Source organism: Haliotis rufescens, unplaced genomic scaffold (assembly GCF_023055435.1).
Source record: "Haliotis rufescens isolate VD_foot unplaced genomic scaffold, xgHalRufe1.0.p SCAF_52, whole genome shotgun sequence".
In the NCBI taxonomy this organism is placed as follows: Eukaryota; Metazoa; Mollusca; class Gastropoda; order Lepetellida; family Haliotidae; genus Haliotis; species Haliotis rufescens.
Genome location: NW_025964246.1, coordinates 1,608,954 through 1,632,891, shown reverse-complemented (window position 1 = coordinate 1,632,891; position 23,938 = coordinate 1,608,954). Strand labels below are relative to the sequence as shown.

Here is a 23,938-nt window from a genome sequence, read left to right as displayed (position 1 = left end):
ATACAGTAATTAAAGTAATTATCAGTCTTATAGTACAGTACACTACACCACTTTGTTACTGTGTAAGACCCTCCTGTTTCCTGTAAGGACCCTTCAGAATTAATTATTGGCGGTTTTGTAAGTCAAGGCAAAACCCTGTTAGAACCAGCAATTATGTTCCCTGTAAGTTTTTTAGGCTTATCTGAAATAAAAACTTGTTCAAGAAATTGTATTTCTATTTGTCATTGGTTTGTGTATGTGTTCTCAGTGCTGGCGTTGTTGTGAAGCGACCGATTGGCTTGATGCCAGACAATCACAGCCCGAGACCCGAACCCTCTCAGCCTCAGTCCAATACAAGCTCTCCAAAGACTCCAGCGGGGTAAGTTCCTCTAGCAGCCATACTCGGCCTGGTACCGGTCATCAAACAACAGACCTGGCGGCGCCTTACTGAAGTATGTTAAGAGATGGTACTTGTTGTTACCCTGCCTGGCACTCAGCATTATGGACTGGTCGGCTCAGAGTCAGCATACTAAGTGACTCATGTGCCTGAGAGCAAGAGATATCTTTGTCAATATGAAGCTTTTAATGAAACATTGTATTTTGGATTACACTTTCTTAGTAAAGTACAAATTTCAAACCTTTTGTGGGTTGAGTTCATTAGTTATAACTCAGCGTTAGAAACTAACAGTTTATGTCCACTAGTCCTTATAATGATAACACGTAGCAAAACCCTTTAAAATGGCAATTTTCTACTAGTCCTTATGATACCTTTACCATTGGGCAGTTTGGCAAGGACTATAGGACTAGTGCCAATTTCTAACCCTGATAACTATGTTTAAATGACAAAGGAACTTTTTAATTCCCATTTGGGAATTTTTACTGACAATTGCTGTAGACTTGGGGCCATACATAGCAGCATTAGAAATTGGCACTAGTCCTGTAGTACTTGCCAAACTTGTTGATTAAAACAGTTAATTTCTTTCGCAGCATTGGCCACTGAACAGGTCTAGATAAATCCCTCAGTGTCATGGAGGCAGACTGAAAGTTGTCATATCATTCAGGGTTGTTTATTCAATGGAATACTGATTTTGTATTTTCAGATCAATCTAGTATTTCGTCACTAAATACTTATAAAGTAATGTGTTTGTTGCAGTGACAACAACAGTCAGTCCTCAACAGACACTGCCTTGTCATCCAACGATGCGACGACGCCCACGCAGAACTCGCATCTAGATGTCAAGATCAAGCAGGAACCGCCAGATGCTATGGAAAATGGTAACTCGTTTGCTTCTTTACCCGTATCTTGGTTTATGTGGTTTTTTTTACCTGGTTTTGAATTAAGAATAAATTTGTTGTTGGATGAACTTGGCAGGTGAAATGAAGGTTTGGTGCTGGACATCAAAGAGTTACTTCCCCTGACATATTCCTCTACTATGTAGGATGTTTTGGATACTGAAATATGCTGTATTTTTTATTCAAAAAGTGCATTTTTCAATTTAACTGTTATTATTACAAAGTTAGTATTTATTGCAGAACTTCAAAATAGGCACATGCTTATCATAAGAGGTGACTAATGGGATCGGGTGGTCAGGCTCTCTGACTTGGTTGATGCATGTCATCGTATCCCAGATTGTGTAGATCGTTGGTCATGATGTCACATAGATGGAATATTGCTGAGTACGACATGAAACAACAAACAAACAAATCAGTATTTTGAACATGCTGGGATTCCGGGTAAGATATATGATATGTCTCCAGCATTCTATGCTTGTCATAAGAGGCCACGAATGGCATTGGGTGGTCAGACTCACTGACTTGGCCGATGGACGTCATCGTATCCCAATTGCACGGATTCATACTCATGATGTCTACTCCAGGCACAAATTTTTACAGACCGCCATCATAAAGCTGGAATATTTTTTTGAAGGCAGCGTTACTCTTCAAACAAACAACAATACATGGGACAAGGTCATTGTTGTATGTTAAGATTATTGCCAGAACTCCAGAGTACTTTTTGAGCAATAGAGTTTTTACTCTAGGGTTTCTATTTTAATTGGGTTATCACATTTTTTATTGGGTAACCAATATTGTTTCACTCATCCATTCATCACTCTATTGTTTTTTTCCCAAAATTAGTGAACATTTTAAGATTTAAAAAAAATGAAATAATGTTTTAGATGTATATAACTGTTCTAAATATATAGACTTGACTCTGAAAGTAAATTAACTCATAATTGTGTTTCGGAAATTAGCTTCGTTGTACGCATGCTAAAAAAGCTTCATTGGGTATTTACGCGTGCTGTTTTTATACATTTGAGTTTTTCACTTAATGCATGCGTTTCTTTACGCAAGATGATTGACAGTAATTGGGTTTCGAATATTTTTTGGGAGTATTTTACGCAAATACACAGCTTATCTGTAGCTCTGTATTGCTGCTACGACTGCTGCGTTTAACAACATTCATTCAAACACAGAGACAGCTGACATATATTTATGACAATGATGTCCTTGCATGATTACCTATAGTTAGTGCTACCTTCCATGTTCCACAGGTCCATCATCTCTCAACAGCCTTGCATCATCCCCTGTCAGCAACTCCCTGGAGGCGTCGCCCAGGAAGAAACCAAGAAAACAGTTACTGTAAGCATGATGGGCATCTACATTATTCACAGTATCATCAACATTATCATCAACAGTATCATCAGCATTATCATCAACAGTATCATCAACATTATCATCAACAGTATCATCAACATTATTGACCTGTGAAGATACAGGGTAGAATAGGTCTTCAGCAGCCCATGCTAACTGTAAAAGGCGACTATGCTTGTCGTAAGAGGCGACTAACGGGATCGGGTTGATGCATCTCATCGTATCACAGTTGCGTGAATTGATGCTCATGATGTCAATTTCTCCTTGATATTCTGGTGCAAATAGATCATCAGTGCAATGTATCACAAACAGGATTTTTTTTCTACAGTGAGAGAATTGTCAGTGGGCAACTTTTACAATCAACTTTGTCAGTTGGAACTTCGTTATTTTACCTTATCCTGACTCATACTTATTGCTTATCTCATCTTATTTCCGATTGACCTTATCCTGACTCATACTTATTGCTTATCTTATCTTATTTCCGATTGACCATGTCCTGACATATACTTATTGCTTATCTTATCTTATCAACATTTTGTTTCATGGGATGATTTCGTTCTGAGATGACATGTTCGACATCAGAATAGTTTCCTAGTACTGCATGCTTGTTGTGGGAGCTTACTTTAATAATGGAGACCTAACTGTGTGGACCTATCACAATTTGCCTGACTCAGCTATTTTACAGGGTGCCATTATACAGATAGAATAGGGCTCACTGTTTCATCAAATACCATGTACTTTTAACATTTTTGGCAGTTCATGGAGTCCTCCAGTTGTAGTAGAGTCCATCTCAACTGGCATCTGAGTAATCGGGGACATGCTACAAGCCGGCACCTGAATACTCCAGCTCTCTTTATTAATCTGAGTACACAGTTTTTCCCGGTCCTGCTTGATGATTGTTTAGACAGTCCACTGTACTTGTGTATATTTACTATTAATGGATTCCAAAGTCCTGCATAAGGTTGATTAAGGTGTCCACACTGTTTAGCTTCTAGTGAGTGTGGGTTTACGCCGTTTTTAGCAATATTCCAGCCATATCACGGCGGGGGACACCAGAAATGGGTTTCACACATTGTACCCATGTCGGGAATCAAACCCGGGGCTTCAGTGTGACGAGCGAACGCTTTAACCACTAGACTACCTGACCGCCCAGAGTGCATCAAATGTGACATTTATGACCAAGATTAGATGGCCTGTTTAAGATAGCGTGACCTCCTAGACATACAGAGTGTAAACCGTCCATGTCACTGTTGAAAACATAGCATTCTCTGCACAGGAATGCAACAGAAGAGCTGAAGGACAACACGTCCACGGACGAGGAAGTTGAGAAGGTCAGCGGCCATAAAGACATCAAGCCCAAGGAAATCAAGGAAGAACAGAGAGATGGTGAAAGCTTGTTCTGCTTCTCTTATACTTATAGTAGTCATTCTACCATGACATTGAACGATGAGCTCATTTTCATGGGTTAATTTGCCTAAATTTGAAGTGGTTAATGAGCGATAACCACTTCTGACCACATCACTGCACTGTGGAAAAAGAGTCGCTTTTTTAGAAATGCATGTTAGTCATTGTAGAATGGAGATAAACCTTTTCTGTGTTTAAATACTGAGGTGGTTCATTGTTGATGTGACGTTTAGTACTGTTTAATCAAAATAGTTCACATTTAGCTGTGTTTCATCGATGATGAACTTCCTTTTTCTACAGAATAATTAATAAGTGTAAATTCTGGCAACAAGTTTTCTGCCCTAAATTGATATTGTATTTTATGGCAATGGGCAATCTCACTGAATGTTGCTCACTGGGTTTGCCTCAAAGCGACTAACGGGATCGGGTGGTCAGACTCGCTGACTTGGTTGATGCATGTCATCGATCCCAATTGCGTGGATCGATGCTCATGATATAAATCACTGGATTGTCTGGTCCAGAATCGATTATTTACAGACCACCAACATATAGCTGGAATATTGCTGAGTGCGGTGTTAAACAACCAACCAACCAACAACCAATCAAAGCTTGATTTAATTTGGTGGCAACCTGCCACCTGTTATTTTCATGGCAGCCAGAGCACAAATGAATTATCTAATTTAGAAATAACTTAATGGGTCTTTGGGTCAGGTTCATTTTTCAAGCACTTCGATCTCATGATATTATTAACAAAGTCGTGTTATTTTGTTTTTTGAAGATTAAAATCATAATGTATAATTAAGATGGATATTTCGGTCATGAAAATCAGACTTAACAGGCCTTCTTCAATGTTCTGGCGTATTGTAATGGGGTGATGATTGTAACAGATATTGGGCACTCTGTATCAAGCTTCTCCTTTCACCTTTCAGAGTTTGTTGACGACGATGGGGTGCGGTGGACATCAGAGAAAAAAAGACCGAACATTAATCTTCTTAATTTCTACAATATCACGTGGAAACCGAAGAATAATCACTTTCAGAGATTTACAGATGTTAAACCTAAAGGTAAGAGTCTGTTTCCCCATCACATCCAAGACTAGTACATCAAAGTTGATTCTTTATTGGGATATAGAAATCAACACAAATCTTGTCGCTCCTCTTCACTCAACCGGGAGGCGACTATGTTTGTCATAAGAGGTGACTGTCACTAACAGGATTTGGTGGTCAGGCTCGCTGACTTTGTTAATACATGTCAATGTATCCCAATTGGGTGGATCGATGCTCATGATGTCAATCACAGGATTGTCTGGTCCTGACTCGATTATATACAGACAGCCGTCATATAGCTGAAATATTGCTGAGTGCGCCGTTTTAATTCATTTGTGGTGACCCAGCAGCACCACAGTTTGGTAGCCTGTCTACAGGTAACTTGAGAGGGATATAAGGACATTACAATGAAAGAAGTATCTGTTCAAAATGATTGATCTCTGAGCATGACTTTTCATAATCCATCCTCATCCATCGTCATACTTGTGTATTTCAGAGGAGAGGCGGCCCACAGTAAACGAGTTGTCCAACCAGAGAGGCATTCACCAGAGATCCAGTGGCTGGAAACTCTACCACATGGCATCGCAGCTAGAAAACCTGGTGAGTTCTTGTCTTGCACACATGGCATCGCAGCTAGAAACCTGGTGAGTTCTTGTCTTGCACACATGGCATCGCAGCTAGAAACCTGGTGAGTTCTTGTCTTGCACACATGGCATCGCAGCTAGAAAACCTGGTGAGTTCTTGTCTCGCACACATGGCATTGCAGCTAGAAAACCTGGTGAGTTCTTGTCTTGCTCACATGGCATCGCAGCTAGAAAACCTGGTGAGTTCTTGTCTCGCACACATGGCATCGCAGCTAGAAAACCTGGTGAGTTCTTGTCTCGCACACATGGCATCACTACTAGAAAACGAGGTGAGTTCTTGTCTTACCTTCACAGCTAGATAGCAAGACCCTGAACAAAGGTCATGGTTACAAGTAATGACAATTACTAAAACTACTGTTTCATTGTGGTGTTTTGATTTGTATTGACCCTGTGATTCAAATGTTGCTGTGTTTGTGCAGAATGACCTGGAGAAGGACATGTGTGCCCGCATCAGCCAGCTCCAGGCAGCCCTGGCGCCAAGGGCACCTGCCAAACAAGCAATTGTGGAAGACTATGATGGCATCATTCATGAACTCTCACAGGTAATGAATCCAGTTCCGCCTTACAGACAAACATGGAACCAACCTCTTCAAAGCTCCTTTTTACCTGTGCTTATGGTGCCCCTTTGGGGATTCTTTGTTAGAATAGGTCCCAGCATCTTATACCTGTTGTAGGAGGATATAGCTGGAATATTGCTGAGTGCAGCGTTAAACAACAAACAAACAAACAAACAAACAAACACAAACCTCTGCTGTTCGGATCAGCTTCATCCTGAGTTTAAATCCCAAATTATCATCTTGTTTTGTCGGCACTGTTAATAATGCTCATTGGTTGTGAACGTTCAGGACATTCCTCATTTGGCTAACATTTATATTAAATCTGTTCATATTTCCATGAAATCCTAGACTTTCTGAAACCTGTGCTTTTGTGATCCAGGCCAACATCCAGAGATGCCAGCTAATTGGCGACCAGCTGGAAGAGGCACGATCATCCATGCTGAAGATTCTTGAACACAAACCTCGCATACAGGAAATCATCAACAAACACATGAGCAAACGACCAATCAAAAAGAAGGAGAGGACGTAACACACATGAAACACACATGACGTGTGATACGAGACTATATCTACCAAGTATTAACCCTGTGACCACTGACTATTACTGCAGGTCAAAGGTGTGATGGTTAATAACATAAAGCAGCACTATGTGGGTGTGTGATACAAGACTGTGTGTCAACCCTTCACCTCGGGACTCCAAAACTGCAGGGCAAAGACAGAGAGGGTTAATCAACTGATGGCGAGTGGCAATATATCATTCATTATCATCTGTCTACAATTCTTCCAGCACCATTGTCATTTCCGGTCAATATGGTTTTCAGTGCTTGTTGGGCCAAGCTGTGTTCGTTTTATTTGTCCTGAATTAACAGGACTTTTTTTTGTTTAAATCTGATTGTTTTTCTGAGCAACTCTGAAATATGTTGACTGAAATCAGGACCGTGTGATTGAGAGACGAGGTAGCTGACAGTACATTGCTACTTCTCCTTAGGATGTCCTTGATCATGATCACTGACACTTGGCATCCTATCCCATGGGAGCTTGGAATACTAGTGCTACATCTAATATTAATGGTCCATATGTAAAACGGTAAAGAAGAATTGGTTCCTTGGAAGCTGAAACTCTTTTTCAAGACTTGGATCATGGATTCGCCTACTTGACATTTTAAGCAGCGATAAAAATATGACTTTATTTTTGTTTTCGCTGGTCGTATATGCTTTTTTACCCGATGTCCAGGTATTACACCTGAGAATAAGTTTGAACTCCTGGTAGTGTATAGGTTTTAAATGGGAATAAGATGTCTGACTGAAGGAATAGTTTGTATTTGTTTACAGTATATCTTGTCCGGTAAATAAAATATAACGATTAGTTGTTATCGCCTGCTTTGGTGTCAATTGTATTTTAATTTTAATGAACTTTTCTTTTTGGTAACTGCAGTGCCCCTTGTTTATGATCAGTGAGCCAGGTTATAGAACTGACAGAAATCAAACTAAATCTGATGGGAATACGAGGGCTGGTCAAAAAGTTCTAAGCCTAACAAACAAAACCAACAAAAGTGAAAGTGTTTTTAATCTTATTTTTCAACATAATCTCCCTGCTTTTCAATACACTTCTCATATCAATAGTGAAGCTTTTCATTAATTTCAATTCCAGTCAGGAAGAAATTTTCTGAAGCCACCCTGAAAACCCCATTCAGGGCAGCTTTGAGGTCATCGTTGTCGTCATAGTGCTTTCAACGAATGTGTTCATTAAGTTTAGGAAACAGGTGGCAATCACTTGGTGCCAGGTCTGGAGGGTGAGGAAGCTCTTAGAACCCACATTGTCACACAGCAGCCTTTGCAAGTCGAGAGGTGTGAGAAGAGGTATTGTCATGAAGCAGTAGAACTTCAGCATCCTCGACGCTTTTCTTTGATAGAATCTCTCAGGCAATGAAGCAAATCATCATAGTAGGCACTGGTAGTTGTCTTTTGACTCTGTAAGTAATCATCCCATCTTCCCGAGGCAAGGGCATTAACTGACTATAAAAGTCTCAGTTTCCACCCTTGCCGAATTAGGCTGGAATTTCCAGGCTCCATCGTAGCGCCACCAGAAGGAACACTGCCTTCCCGTTAGCTGCTGTTTCGAGTTTTGTAACAGATGAAATAGCTTGGTATCCCTATCAAAAGTTGAGTAGTATACTTTGTGATTTATCGCATCACCAGCAAAATCCGATATGGTACAGTCGCCTGAGCAGCCAGTAATTTTGCTCAATGTCCATGGACTAATTCTGAAATGTTGTCTTGTTAAATCTTGTGATATGGCTTTAAACCTCTACATGCAGAGGAAAGAATATCTCAATGTTGACCCCTTTTGGGGAGTTTGAAGACCCTTACAATATGGTCAATATAGGGAAAATGGTTATCTACATGGAGAAAATGGTTACCAACAGGGAAAAATGGTTATCAACATTGGGGGAAATGGTTATCAGTATAGGAAAATGGTTACCAACAGGGAAAAATGATTATCAACATGTGGAAAATGGTTATCAACATGGGGAAAATGGTTATCAACATGGGGAAAATGGTTATCAACATAGTTATCAACATAGGAATTGGATGTCCACAATGACTGGTAGGTAAATAAATAATTTAAATAATATATCCTGTAACCATAAACAAGCACACAAACAAAATGCAAACTAGGTTAAAAAAATAATTTGAAGAGGTTGTCGTGGATTTGGAACACACCAGGGAAGAGGGAAACACTTCTTTTTTTTAATCCATAGAGTGTACCCAGTCTGGGAGCAGCTGTTACCAGGGAACCCTTCCCCTTGATGGAGGAATGTTTGCCACCCCCATCAACCACTGGATTCCAGATCTGTTGTAGGCCCCAACCAACTGTAATGGTCAGGCTCGGAGTCTTGGCTGTGAAGGGGACGTCGGGTAGCCTAGTGGTTAAAGCGTTCGCTCGTCATGCCAAAGACCCGGGTTCGATTCCCGACATGGGTACAATGTATGAAGCCCATTTCTGGTGTTCCCCGCCGTGATATTGCTGGAATATTTGCTTAAAGCGGCATAAAACCATACTCACTCACTTGGCTGTGGATTGTTGTCTTACTTTCAGTCACTGGGTTAGTTATTTTCAGGCCTCTGTGATATGGCTGCAATATTGCTGACTTGTGTAAAACAACATCAACTCACATTGTTTGGAATTAAGCATGTAAGTCGTCCCTGTCATGATCTTATACCCTAGGTGAATAACTTAAGGACACAAGGACCCCAAGACCGTAAAACAGTAGCAGGACAGGCAGTACTGTATTCAGGGGAGACTAATCTGTTTCCTTGCCCAGTTATACTGAACCAGGATTATTTAAAAATTAAGGGGGGGCAAGGCCCAGGCGTCTAAGGCGACGCGATTTGCTGTGTAAATTATTTTTTTAAAGTACTTAAAACCAAAGAACCCAGTGTAATTATGTTGAAAATTATTTGTGACTGATTGGAATAAACATTATGCCGTGTAGCTAGTCTTGAGAGTCTCAGTAACAATTGAGATATTTCAGTATATTTGTTGCAGATTTATTAAAGCACAACTTGCACCTGGAGCTATGCAGCAACCTGTCAAACAACCTGACAAGGACCAACAATTAATTGGAAGTCCAAAAATACACTAGCAGTGGATTTCATGCAAACATTTCATCTATTTGAAAAACAGCTGATTCCTTAAATATTAGTAGATATTTACTCTCCTGACTCAACCTTGTGGTCAAGCGATGGCAAATCACTCTAACTATTCTGGTTTGTTTTCTTACTGGGATGATGTGGGTAGCAATGATCCCTTGTACCCAATACTTACAATGATTATCTCTTCATGTGGGTGAGGGGCGGTCGGGTAGCCTAGTGGTTAAAGCGTTCGCTCGTCACGCCGAAGACCAGGGTTCGATTCCCGACATGGGTACAATGTGTGAAGCCCATTTCTGGTGTCGCCGGCCATGATATTGCTGGAATATTGCTAAAATCGGCGTAAAACCACTCACTCACTCACTCACTCACTCATGTGGGTGAGGTTGTCCATGTCAGTTGATCTGCTTTACTCTATGGAAGAACGGGTAACAACCAAGTTACCTCCCTTGCTATGTGTTGTGTCAAACTCCTTCCCAGCGTGTGACACCTTCGATACACTCTCGGTAACATCGCTGCCACCAGTGTGGGCGCGGCCATTACAAGAATCTTGAAATTTTCCCTCTAACCCCAAATGTAGTAACGTTCATACTTTTGTTTATGTCTTTGGGAATGCCATCATATTTCATTTTGAAAAGGTTTACGACTGACCTTGTTTTCTAGATGAATATACTTTGTTGTTTTTGTAATCAGATTGGTTCGAGATTGCAGACAATGGAAAACCAACTAACTTCCCCTCTTACTATGTCAATAACAGAAATAACAGAATAACAGAAATTCAAATTGACAAAGTAAGTAATTTAGTAGCGGCAAGTGTATTCGACATCACGACAGTCGTCACTTGTTTGTAAACATAACGGTCATTCGGTTGCGAGTTCAACTCCATGCAAGGTTATGGACCACCTGTCACAGTAGCGATAGTATAGAGAGCTCCGCGAACGGGCTATCGTTGTGAGGAGCTGGAACTAGTGGAACTAAATTGACATAGATAGGGACAAAGGTGTTATGTTTGGTTATTGTTTTTTATAGAAAGAAAAACATTTGTTGGAATTTTGTTCCATTAATGAAAGAAGAGATTCTTTAAGGTTACTCTTAGATTGGTGAAGAGATGTTCAGGGTATTATGTTGTGGACAGTGTAGATTTGTGACCATTAAGTACACTTGACCTCCACAGATTTGGCAACTTAGGGGTCAGGCTTGGTGACTTGGTTGATGGCTTGTGGGTCATTACTCACAATATCAGTCACTGGATTGTCTGGTCCAGACTCACTTATTTACAGGCCACCGTCATAGCTTGAGTGCAGCGTTAACAACAAACAATCAAAAAGCATGGTTAGCTTGTATCTGGTCTGATGTGCAATGCATTTGCTTTAACAATTGTAAGTCTTTAGAGTTAGGATGGTAGTACTGCTTTGAACACCTTATAGGGCCAGGGCCCACTTGCACGAAGCGATCTTAGCGCTCAGACTATCGTAAGCCTGTGTTGAAGTATGGGAGTTACGATCATCTTAGCTCAAAGATCATTTTGTGCAAGTGGGCCCTGGTGTCTTACACTGGCATAGCAACTTTTGTAGAGTTGTGTCCCTTTAGCTGCCAGGATCCACTGGTTGAGGGTTTGAATCCTTTTCACCCTGATCCTTCAATCTCTCAGGTATGTCTATTACTACTGTACGTACACTATGACAGAACTGATATTAAGGCTGGCAACCATGTAACGCCGTTGTTCCTCCTCCATATGTCTCTGATGTAGCCATTGGGTGGGGATCCGTGAAGGGGTAGAATAGATCTTCATCAACCAATGCTTGCCGTAAAAGGCCACTATGCTTGTCGTAAGAGGCGACTAAAGGGATTGGGTGGTCAGGCTCGCTGACTTGTTTGAAGCATGTCATTGTATCCCAATTGTGTGGAACGATGCTCATGATGTCAATCACTGGATTGTCTGGTCCACACTCGATTATTTACAGACCGCCGTCATGTAGCTGGAATATTGCTGAGTGCGACGTTAAACAACAAACACTGGCTCAGCCTAGGAACAATACTTGAACAATACAATACAACAATGTTTGTAACGATACGGAGACATTGCCATGATATGTGTATTGCCCTAGGATAACAGAATGATACATGTTATCCTACAATTGTAACACATACAATTTGTTTTATCCTACAAGGGCAACACAACCATGTTTTATCCTACAATTTTGTGTCGGTTTTGTGTTCTGAGAATAATTAAGGTAATGCATTGTTGAATAACTTTTATTGTACAGATAGAATTTTATAGAAATATCAAGTTGTACAGAAAAGCAGACATGTGTCTCATAATTGCCTCATTAAAGTTTTTATTTACAGGATTCCCAGACAAACATTGGTTTAGTCCTGAGTCTGAGATTAACTGTCCATACACTGCACTGTTAATGAGAACATGTACATAAAGGATGTTCATATCATCTTGTAAATAAGCCCAGTGCACACTCCCAAGCAATGTCAAGTGTTACCATGGTGACCGCAGACAGTCTTCTCATTCATGCTACCCAAAAGAAGTTAAAGAACACCCAATGACAGGCCAGATTAACTATAAACACTTTGAAAAAATCGGGTGTTCTTTGCTTCTTTTGGGCAGTATATGTTTCATCATCTTTACACCTCCAACAGTGCAAGGATTCTCAGCAGTCTCTGTATCATTCATTTCATTATTTTAGTTCTTAGCAGATCGACTTGTTATCTCTTATAATACACCTTTTATAAGTGGTGTTTCTACGAGAGGTGTTGCTCCACAGATGATCATTAAATTATTAGATATCTAATCTATGTTGTTTGTTATGTGTGTGCAATATGATGGACCTGTAAATAATCGACCAGATAAACCGTGATATTGTGAGGCACGATCCACACCATCGACCAAGTCACGGAGTCCTTCAGTCGCCTATTATATAGTGAGTATGATTTTACGCCGCTTTTAGAAATAATCCAGCAATATCATGGCGGGGGACACCAGAAATGGGCTTCACATAGTGTACCCATGTCGGGATTTGAACCTGGGTCTTCAGCATGACGAGGGAACGCTTTAACCACTAGGCTACCTGATCGCCCCTCGCCACTTATATAGGTTGCTTAGGACCACGTTTAATACTGAGTCCCCACGAGGCTATCCTTGATCTCATAAACCGAGAGGCCCTGGTGCAGCACAACTTGTGTCCCGTCGACATCCAGGCCTGACTGCTTGTTGAGAGTGTTCCTGGTTCTGATGGGTTCTGATGGGTCTGACACCCATGACCTTAAAGTTTTTCTAATATCAGTAATCTTTATGTGGTAGTCACTAATCACCAGTGGCTGCAGTCAAATCCCAACAATCAGTATCGTGGGGTGACTTTTAACACCTCAACTGGCAGTTCTCGTGGTCAATTCAAAACAAAAACTCTTATCACATCACACCACATCCTTACAGTATATCACATTTCCTAATGATTAAACCATCTTGCTTGTCTTGAGAGCCTTCTGACAGGGGGGTTGGTCAACCAGGCTGTGTCACTTAGCTAATTGCATATCTTCCTAAGATCCAGGGTAGAATAGGTCTTCAGGAACCCATGCTTGCCGTAAAATGGGCCTGTACTTGTCGCAAGAGGCGGGATTGGGTGGTCAGGCTCGCTGACTTGGTTGATGCATGTCATCATGTCCCAAATGAGTGGATCACTGCTCATGATCCATACTTGATTATTAACAGACTGCCGCATATAGCTGGAATATTGCTGAGTGTGGCGTTAAACAACAAACAAACAAAGACTGTCTTAGACATTCCTGTGTCTTCTTATGATCCAATACGTAATTTTATATTGTATATTTCTTACCATGAACTTGAGTACAAGTTGAATAGTTCAGGGTTTTGGAGTGTAAGTGCTATTGCCATAAAAGCTATATCACTCCGATAAACAATTGAACTGTATCCACGGTCTCATAGGGTGACAAGCATGAGTTGCTGAGAACCAAGAATCCACACGGGGAGACAAGCATAGGTACTATTCAAACCCAGGACGATAGAGAAACATGTACAGAAGGCACACTTATTTAGAACACTCTTTAGAAAGGGATGATCAAGTTGGTCTTAGCACCGTTTCATTTTCGTCATATATGAATGTGGAAGAAAGGTCCAGCGACAACACAGGCATATTGTTTAACACTGACCAAAGTAAAGATCAAGGAAATCAGGCTTGCGGATCATGGCACAGCAAGGGGAGACAACTGTGCAATTAGAACATATAAATGAGGTTCTGTTGAAGCAGACAAAAACTTCATTATCGACAAATATCAGTTTCTTGATAAACAACAAAATATTCTCGTCACAAAGTCTAACAATATTTATTCAATAAAAGGTACCTTGATTGGAAACATTGCCACAATTTAGTGTAACAATGTTTCACATGTCATTGCACTTGTCTCCATATCTGAGAACCTGCGGTGATAAACAGAACACAAAAAAGCACATCGAGAAATGGGGATAGCTTTCAGAACGTTTTTTACAGAATTCATACAAGGTTTTTTTTTATATCAAAGTCGAACCATTCAGAATGATGACAAGAGTACATTGAACTAGTCAGGTATAAAGAAAGTTTGTCCCCGAAATATATTCACACTCAATCCGTGCAAAGTCTATCTCTTCGCTTTAATATCAATCGTTACGATCCACTGGTTTTATTCACTAAAAACGCAATTAGTTTGAGGAAAATTTTCAATACAAGTAATGAAAATACAATGGACATTTCGACTTAATTCACTGGCCAGCACTGTTTGTTGAGTCATCATGAGCAAGACATTGTGTTTCTTTGTATTCTCAAATCATTCACGCTTCCAAAACAATGTCATTCAAAAATAATTATGTATCCACACTTGGGGAAAAATAACTGACTGAATGATAAAAGATTACTCTTTTGTGGCGATTAATGTTGTGAGTCCAAGTTTCAAATTTGGCCATAACTAGTCATAACATACCAGCTGCCATGATACGGACCAAGACAGACATTACAGCATTAGCATTATTTTGCACAAATTGGTTTTCAGATCCATGACCCTTAAAAACATAAAATTAAAATAAATCAAATCTGAAAAGTTCTATTGTTTTTATACAGCTGACTTCAAACATATTTAGCACAAAACTTTGTTTTTCAAAGACGTTAAACCACAATCCCAATGAGACTGGCTTTATAAATACTGCACACTAGCAACATATTCAAATACTTCTTGATAGACATAAATTGAAATGAAAGGTCTTTTTAAATTTTCCCCCACTTACTGACCATGAATTATCACAAAAATATCCGTAAACCAACAAATAATCAAGTCGGGTCTGTGTCAAACCAGGCCAATTTAAAAGATCCACGATTTATCAAACCTTTACCGGACCACAATGGATCATTGCGTAAAGTATCCGACTTTTGACTCTTGTAATCAATAATGACGTTCAGTCACATAACCATCTTCTCCTAAGTGTTCTGACGTAGGTCAACCTTACAAAGACATACAAATGTTCATACGTTTGTGAAAAAACATTCTAGTTAGTGTTTCAGATTCTTTCTCCTAACCCACAAAACAACCTTCAACAAGACATAAACAAACTATAACAACTGATCGGACATGGTTCCATTACAAACAATAAAACAAGTATAAAATAAATAAACTTGACGAATAACCAGATGACATTTTGTACACACCAGTAATTTCAAGGGAATCCTGCTAATTTTGTCAAGCAATCAAATTTTACCCTAAAATGACAAAGATTTGATCAAATTGTCACAAATCATTTTAACATCATGGCCAACACAGCTAAATACCAATAGGAATCAGTCTTTGAAGATGGATGGCGTGGCGTGACTTGTCACTTCATCATCAATACATCATCAGTACCATCTGCAGCATACTGTAACCATTTTGACAAAGGTCAGGGACACGTAGCTGAAGAAAGGGACACAACTCGTGTGAGTCTGTTTTCACTCACTAACCATTTGCGTACTTGACAAACATTATCAAACGTACAAATTTTGTTGACAATATTTAATTGAGAGCTCATGCTGCATCTTCTGTGGAGACGCAGACCAGCTCCCCTTAACTATTTCAACCAACATCAACACCCAACGAATGAAACCACATCCATGCAGGTATGCTTATTTTCATCATGAAGAAATGAAGATACACGTTAGCCAATACAAGCATGGGTTATACAAAAAGTCGACTCCCACCCACTTCATTCGGAGTGAGGCAGCAAGAGGTATTATTCTATTCGTTATAAACAAACAACATCAAAACATGGAACAGAAATCGTGAGAAATTAATATGAAATGAAAAATTCGGAATATATTTCAAGACCATTTAGCTTAAGTATTTTTGACAAATTAATGTTAATTAATTATATTGCAGTCGTTACTGCCTATAAAGATTGGTTTGGTTAGATTTATAGTAGGTAAAAGCGCAAAAACAGAATGCCAGTTTACTTTGGTAGACAATGATCCAAGAGCTGGATGCCTATCCAATCAGAACATTTACCCGTTTTCAGATCTGTCATTGGACATAAATATACACCTTAAAATGTGGTCTCTTGTGAAAGGGTGTTCAGAAATTCCCTTTTTGGTAAAACTTTAAGTAGGAAAATATCTGGATTTTGAACACATTTCATATCTATAAATAACCTGCACGGATACTATTATCCTGTCTGCACATAACACAATGAGACCTTTATCACGGTCTACATGGTTTGCTATAACAACAGTTTTTTATTTGTATGTTAATTTTTCTGTGAATAACCATTTTCAACAATGGCAAAGCAAACACATTATTTCGATTTTTGGCAGAGATGCTGCGTAAATTTTGGGTCCATGTCACCATTTGACATAAAATATTTCTTTCAACTCATGATCTATTACACATTTGGAATACATCGCTCATACTAAACTCGAAGTTGTGTTTCTTTAAATAAAAAGGAACAAAAATCCTAGAAAAGCTTATGCAATGTTCAATGCAATATATAATAAGTTATACTTTAGCTGGGAGGGAAGAATCTTATCACTCTGCCATTATAATAAATGCACTTCAACAAGCTTAGGAAACAGTTGTCGGCCGCCAGCACAAGATGGCCACCATGTGAGGCTAGAACAGCTAACATCCACAAACATCTTCTTGTACAGTTATTAGCATAAATAGGTCTGTCTTCAATAAAAACACTATAGCTTTAGGAGCTGGAGGGAGATAACTCCAAAGGCCCACTCCATCACTTGACATGGGTTATCCCCCCTTGAGCTTGACATTCGGTGCTGTAATCACGCAATCAGTAGAATTCTGAGATGGTTAGGCCTCCGTATCATCTCCTTCGTGTCCTTTGAGGCGAAGACGAGCAAAGTCTTCGAAAATAAAGTCGTCATCCTTGTCGCCGTAGAATGCCTCTCCACTGAAAACGTAATTGAAAAAAAATTATTGATGGGGTTATATCAAAACTGGGTCGGATCTTCCAATTTTTAAAAATATTTTATCATTTTATAGATATAAAAATGCTATTTACATCTGTAATAGTGCTAGGGTTAGGGTTTGTTTGTTTGTTTAACGCCACACTTAACAATATTACACCAATACGACAATGGTCTGTACATAATCAAGTCTGGACCAGGCAATCCAGTGACTGACATCATGAGCATCAATCCACAAAATTGGGATATGATGACATGCATCAACCAAGTCAGCGAGCCTGACCACCTGATCCTGTTAGTTGCCTCTTACAACAAGCATGGTTTGCTGAAGATCTATTCTGACCCGGATCTTCGTGGGGTGTCACTTTAGTCTCATGAGCATGAGGATGGTGCAGATGGATAAAGGATCACAGTGAATCAGGGATTCAAACCCACAATGACTGAATCAGCTAAGGGACACAGCTCTGGTGAAAGTGAGTGAGTGAGTTGGGTTAAACACCGCTTTTAACAGTTTTCCAGTTATATCACGGCAAGCCAGCTTAATGTGGGAGGAAAGCCCCAAGTGATGCAGGTCTCAGACGTTTACCACTTCGGTGAAACCCAAGAGCATGGGTATGGTGCTGACAAACCTAGAAACATAATCAGGGTGAACCGGGATTCGAACCAACAATCATAGGTTTCTGGCATGCCCAAAGGACGCAACTCTGCACAGCGAATCACGGCGCCTTAGACGACTGGGCCACCCGTGCCCCCTCTGGTGAAAGAACAACGATGAACAATGATGAACAACGATGAACAACAATGAGCACTGATTCATGGTAAGATCCTACAAAGGGAGGTAACTGACTTTGTGTCGAGCTGTATGAGGTTGGTGTCGACCGGAGCATCTCCTCCCTCCGCGGGCACCAGACTGGCGGGGCGTGATGGGGGTGGGGACTCTGGGGGCTTGGGGTGCGTCAACGTGAATGGCAACTCCACCGACAGGTCCCTGGAAACAGAATAAAGAAGCAATTGAAACTCGCTAGCTCACATCGAATAAATTAGGTCTCGTCGCAAACCCTGATAGTGAGCGAGTTGTTTTTAATGTGGCTTTGAACAGGGCGTCAGTTAAAGTAGACACAATGTATGGAAAACAACTTCTTTAATACTGTAAAAAGAAACGTCGCTTTTAATAGTATCAAAGAAGTTGTTATCCCTAAATTGTGTCTACTTTGTCATCCATCAACTTCTAAATAATGCCTATCAAACAATTCAGTCATATGTCAGCTTCAGTGAAACCTATAAGTATACTTTAAAAATCCTATACTTTCAAATTATTTAATCTTTTTTATGAGGTTCATAAAATTGAGCACAAAATGAACAGGCAACATCATAATCGAAAATCCGGTTCGTAAACTGTCATGCAGATTTCGGTCGATAGCAGGATTTGCAAAGCATGTGCACTGCCAACTCGTTGTCAACAGATATTTTCAAAATCCTTTCATGTTTATAATCAAGGTGCTCACGTGATTTGATGCATTTCGCGATGTAAGACCCGTTTTATCACTATATAGATCTTGATTAATCGAGCAGATCGTCCTGACTCGGCGCCACCATTGTGTGTGAAGCAAATGCAAGTAATACAAGAGGTGGAATCTGATTGGTCCATAGGAGAGGCTTAGAAGGGACATAACTGGTAATAGCCACTGGTGGCTCTACGATCGAGCCCAGGAATTCCAGCCTAGTTCGGCAAGGGGGGAAACTGGACTTCAGTTAACTCTCTTGCCTCGGGAAGATGTGTTCTAGATAGAAACTTCATAGCTGCATGCATTAAGTCCAACTCATTTTTCACATTGTCTCATCAAAATGGCTTTATATTACATGTTTTAGATACGAGTTAGAAGATTAACATTTCTAAATTATTAATAAAAATACCTCCACAGTGAGATCAACTTACCCGGATCCAAATCCCAGGATGAGTTTGACCTTGACTCTGTAGGAGACCACAATGCCGAGACTTTCTTTCTGACTACTGTCCGTCATTCTGTTAACGAAAGAAAACATGACTCAATGACATCAATCAATGCTGTTTTATGCACAGTCAGCATATTACTGCAATATTATGTCCGTTGTAAGTAATCAGGTCTGGACATTGTTTGTTTGTTGTTTAATGCCACACTCAGTTATATTCCAGCTATATGACGGAGGTCTCTAAATAATCAAATCTGGACCAGACAATCTGGTGATTGACATCATGAGCATCGATCCACGCAATTGGGATATGAAGACATGCATCAACCAAGTCAGTGAGTCTGACTACCCGATCCCTTTAGACGCCCCTTTACGACAAGCATAGTCGCCTTTTACGGCAAGCATGGGTTGCTGAAGACCTATTCTAACCGGGATCTTCACGGGTCGTCTGCACATTGCAAACCATTGCTTGATATGAGAAACATTTTAGCCATCAGTAAACGAGTTTGCTTAAACATGAGCATCCCAAACCTTTTTTTTCCGATTGGGCACATGTCTCCATGTTTATCAACAACTGTACAGTAAAACTAGTAAACTACGAACACGCTCATAACGAACTGATGGATATAACAAACTTATTTTTTGGTCACAGCCATTTGCTGTTTGTGTGTTGTATATATGCTTATAACGAACTGCAGTTATAACAGACTAAAAGTGGTCCCTTTGAGTTCTTCAAAACTGTAGTTTACTGTAGCTAAGAACGTGTACATTTAAAGTGAATGAGTGAGTGAGTATGGTTTTACACTACTTTTAGAAATTTTCACTATCACAGCAGGGGACACCAGAAAGGGTCCCTAGGCTACCCCACATCTCCTGGCCATTCTAAACATTTTCACTGAGAGATTTCAGATACATGTATCAGTATTTATGAGAAAACTCTCAAACTATAAATACAGTCAAGTCCCGTTAATCCGACATCGATGGTTGCATATGATTATGTTGGATTAACGAGTACGTCGGATAAACGAAATTAAGCAGTATCAACGTTCGTGATCGAAAATTGGACAACTACACGATATTCATATTGTTATGTTACATTGTTAGCAGAATACGTTTTCTAATTATGCAACCTCTAAAGTTAAACACAACACAACTGTTATGGACTGTATGACTTATTCAAAATACTTTAAAAAGCATGGTCTGGAATGGAAGTCGTCAGTTTGAAACTAGTGCTGCAAAGCTCAAGAAAGCTGCTTTCTTAGTGGCTAATGTCGACTTCCTGTTAGTAATTTTATTGGTAGGTCATAGTTCGCGAAAGGTTGTTTCTTTATTTATAGCAGTAATTGTTTATTGTTAAGCAAGTTTATCTCTGCAGCCGTTGTAATATGCAGCTACCAGCCGATTTGTCTCGCATCAAAACACGGGCTGTGTACTCACGGGCAGATGACCACGGAGAACGCTGATCACTGTGTCGGATTAACAACACTGATTAATGACTGATTTCAGTAATTCGTTGCAAATTTGGTGTGTCAGAGTCGGAGTGCAATACTGTCGGATTAACGGGTCTAAATAGCACTGATTCAATCGGTTTCCATCATTAGTGTCGGATAAAGCCGATTGTCGGATTAACAAGACTTAACCGTACATGATTTGCCTCCATGAGAGCACAAGCTGGCTACAGCATTGATTAAAGCTTCGTTAACTTACAAACACATATTGTTGAAACCAATAACATGATTACATCTGAAATATTTGAACCATTTCACAGTTTGGTGGTTTACAAACATTCAACAAGCTTGTAATAAGATTTTCTTTCATTTTATTACATGTTCATAACAGGAAAATCCCTAGTCACAAAAGTATCTCTAACATAAAATCTTTTCAGACCATTATCAATAAATATACTTGGCATACATGTATCAGAATGGGTGCTAAGAAACAAAATTTAATCAAATTTAAATCTTTCAATTTTTGTAATAAACAATGTTGAAGTGATAATGATAAGTGAAAAAAACAAGAAACTTAATGGAAGATATTTTTTCATATCAATGACAACATCGGCAAAAAACGTGTCCAAAATATATATAACAGCATCAGTCAGGTCAAAGGCCATGCTGTACTTTATTCATTGATCATCACTCTCAAGCTATTCCACTGTAGGCTACAATTAGTCAGTGATAAGGACTTAAGTAGGATGAACATCACCATTCTCCTGCCCTTGAGAGAGGAAGTCAGGTCAGCCTCATAATGTCCACTTTATTGGGCGTGGTCAAAACCACTTGAACCTCTGTTCACTCCATAACATTAAAAAATATTACTTACCCCCCACCCAACCGAGTGTTGCTATTGGTGAAGTGGTGGTGGTGGTGAAATGGGGTTTAACGTCGCGTCCAAGATTATTGCACTTATATAGCGACGTGCATGTACGTGTGTGTGCATGTGTGGCTGCTTGTACTAGTCCGGACTGATGCCGATTTATAGTGCTAGCTCACTGAGATACCATGCCGCAGTTTAACATGAATACCCCACTCAGACACAGTATACAGACTCCGAGCCGACCAGTCCTTGTTTTAGCCCCTAAATGCCGAGCGCCAGACAGGGTAACAACAAGTACCATCTTTTAACGTCTTTTGGTATGACGCGGCCGGGGATCGAATCCCGGGCCTTCCGCTTTGACTAGACCATGGAGGCGGTCTCTATGGGTGAAGTGAGTGAGTGAGTACGGTTTTACGCCGCTTTTAGCAATATTTCAGCAATAGGAGAGCAGGGGAAATGGGCTTCAAACATTGTACCCGTGAAGAGAATTGAACCCGTGCCTTTGGCGTGATGGGCAGACGCTTTAACCACTGGGCTGCCCCACTGCCCCTCTATGGGAGTAACTAACCCCCACCTAGCTGATGGTTGCTATAGCTGTCACTAACCCCCACCCATTGATGGTTGCTATAGCTGTCACTAACCCCCACCCACCTGATGGTTGCTATAGCTGTCACTAACCCCCACCCACCTGATGGTTGCTATAGCTGTCACTAACCCCCACCCACCTGATGGTTTCTATAGCTGTCACTAACCCCCACCCACCTGATGGTTGCTATGGGTGTAACTAACCCCCACCCAGCTGATGGTTGCTATAGCTGTCACTAACCCCCACCCACCTGATGGTTGCTATGGGTGTCACTAACCCCCACCCAGCTGATGGTTGCTATAGCTGTCACTAACCCCCACCCACCTGATGGTTGCTATAGCTGTCACTAACCCCCACCCACCTGATGGTTGCTATAGCTGTCACTAACCCCCACCTACCTGATGGTTGCTATAGCTGTCACTAACCCCCACCCACCTGATGGTTGCTATAGCTGTCACTAACCTCCACCCAGCTGATGGTTGCTATAGCTGTCACTAACCCCCACCCAGCTGATGGTTGCAATAGCTGTCACTAACCCCAACCCACCTGATGGTTGCTATAGCTGTCACTAACCCCCACCTACCTGATGGTTGCTATAGCTGTCACTAACACCCACCCACCTGATGGTTGCTATAGCTGTCACTAACCCCCACCCACCTGATGGTTGCTATAGCTGTCACTAACCCCCACCCACCTGATGGTTGCTATAGCTGTCACTAACCCCCACCTACCTGATGGTTGCTATAGCTGTCACTAACCCCCACCCACCTGATGGTTGCTATAGCTGTCACTAACCCCAAACCACCTGATGGTTGCTATAGCTGTCACTAACCCCCACCCAGCTGATGGTTGCTATAGCTGTCACTAACCCCCACCTACCTGATGGTTGCTATAGCTGTCACTAACCCCCACCCAGCTGATGGTTGCTATAGCTGTCACTAACCCCCACCCAGCTGATGGTTGCTATAGCTGTCACTAACCCCACCCACCTGATGGTTGCTATAGCTGTCACTAACACCCACCCACCTGATGGTAGCTATAGCTGTCACTAACCCCCACCCACCTGATGGTTGCTATAGCTGTCACTAACCCCCACCCACCTAATGGTTGCTATAGCTGTCACTAACCCCCACCTAGCTTATGGTTGCTATGGGAGTAACTAACCCCCACCTAGCTTATGGTTGCTATGGGAGTAACTAACCCCACCCAGCTGATGGTTGCTATAGCTGTCACTAACCCCCACCTACCTGATGGTTGCTATGGGTGTCACTAACCCCCACCCAGCTGATGGTTGCTATAGCTGTCACTAACCCCCACCCAGCTGATGGTTGCTATAGCTGTCACTAACCCCCACCCACCTGATGGTTGCTATAGCTGTCACTAACCCCCACCTACCTGATGGTTGCTATAGCTGTCACTAACCCCCACCCAGCTGATGGTTGCTATAGCTGTCACTAACCCCCACCCACCTGATGGTTGCTATAGCTGTCACTAACCCCCACCCACCTAATGGTTGCTATGAGTATAACTGTGATGATAAGAAAAGAACAGATTGTCCATTCAGTTGATGCCTTGATGTTGGAAAAACATCCTCCCACGTTAACTCTGGCGTTTCCTGCATCTCTGAGTTTGCCCCCCGAGCACTGGCAGTTAAAGTGTCTTGGACACAAACCCTGGTGACATTTCAACCTGCCTTGCTGGCATTC

General features: G+C 40.9%; 2 protein-coding genes across 6 annotated transcripts in view; one reads left to right on the top strand and one right to left on the bottom strand.

The window, feature by feature from the left end:
- The window catches only part of LOC124144054 (histone deacetylase complex subunit SAP130-like), a 31,935-nt gene extending 24,281 nt beyond the window's left edge, over positions 1-7,654 (top strand). The window contains exons 12-19 of the mRNA XM_046513292.2: positions 248-358; positions 1,133-1,254; positions 2,532-2,619; positions 3,908-4,017; positions 4,965-5,099; positions 5,578-5,681; positions 6,145-6,267; positions 6,662-7,654. Of these exons, the coding sequence (XP_046369248.2) occupies positions 248-358; positions 1,133-1,254; positions 2,532-2,619; positions 3,908-4,017; positions 4,965-5,099; positions 5,578-5,681; positions 6,145-6,267; positions 6,662-6,811 (943 nt within the window). The 3' untranslated portion in view covers positions 6,812-7,654. The remainder of the gene's footprint in view (positions 1-247; positions 359-1,132; positions 1,255-2,531; positions 2,620-3,907; positions 4,018-4,964; positions 5,100-5,577; positions 5,682-6,144; positions 6,268-6,661) is intronic.
- Positions 7,655-14,269: 6,615 nt separating this feature from the next.
- LOC124144052 (arrestin red cell-like) overlaps positions 14,270-23,938 on the bottom strand; it is a 109,621-nt gene continuing 99,952 nt past the window's right edge. For all 5 annotated transcript variants that reach the window (XM_046513282.2, XM_046513289.2, XM_046513290.2 and 2 more), the window contains 3 exons: positions 19,317-19,403; positions 18,228-18,368; positions 14,270-17,364 (listed from right to left, as the gene is read on the bottom strand). In XM_046513282.2, the coding sequence (XP_046369238.1) occupies positions 17,265-17,364; positions 18,228-18,368; positions 19,317-19,403 (328 nt within the window). In that variant the 3' untranslated portion in view covers positions 14,270-17,264. The remainder of the gene's footprint in view (positions 17,365-18,227; positions 18,369-19,316; positions 19,404-23,938) is intronic.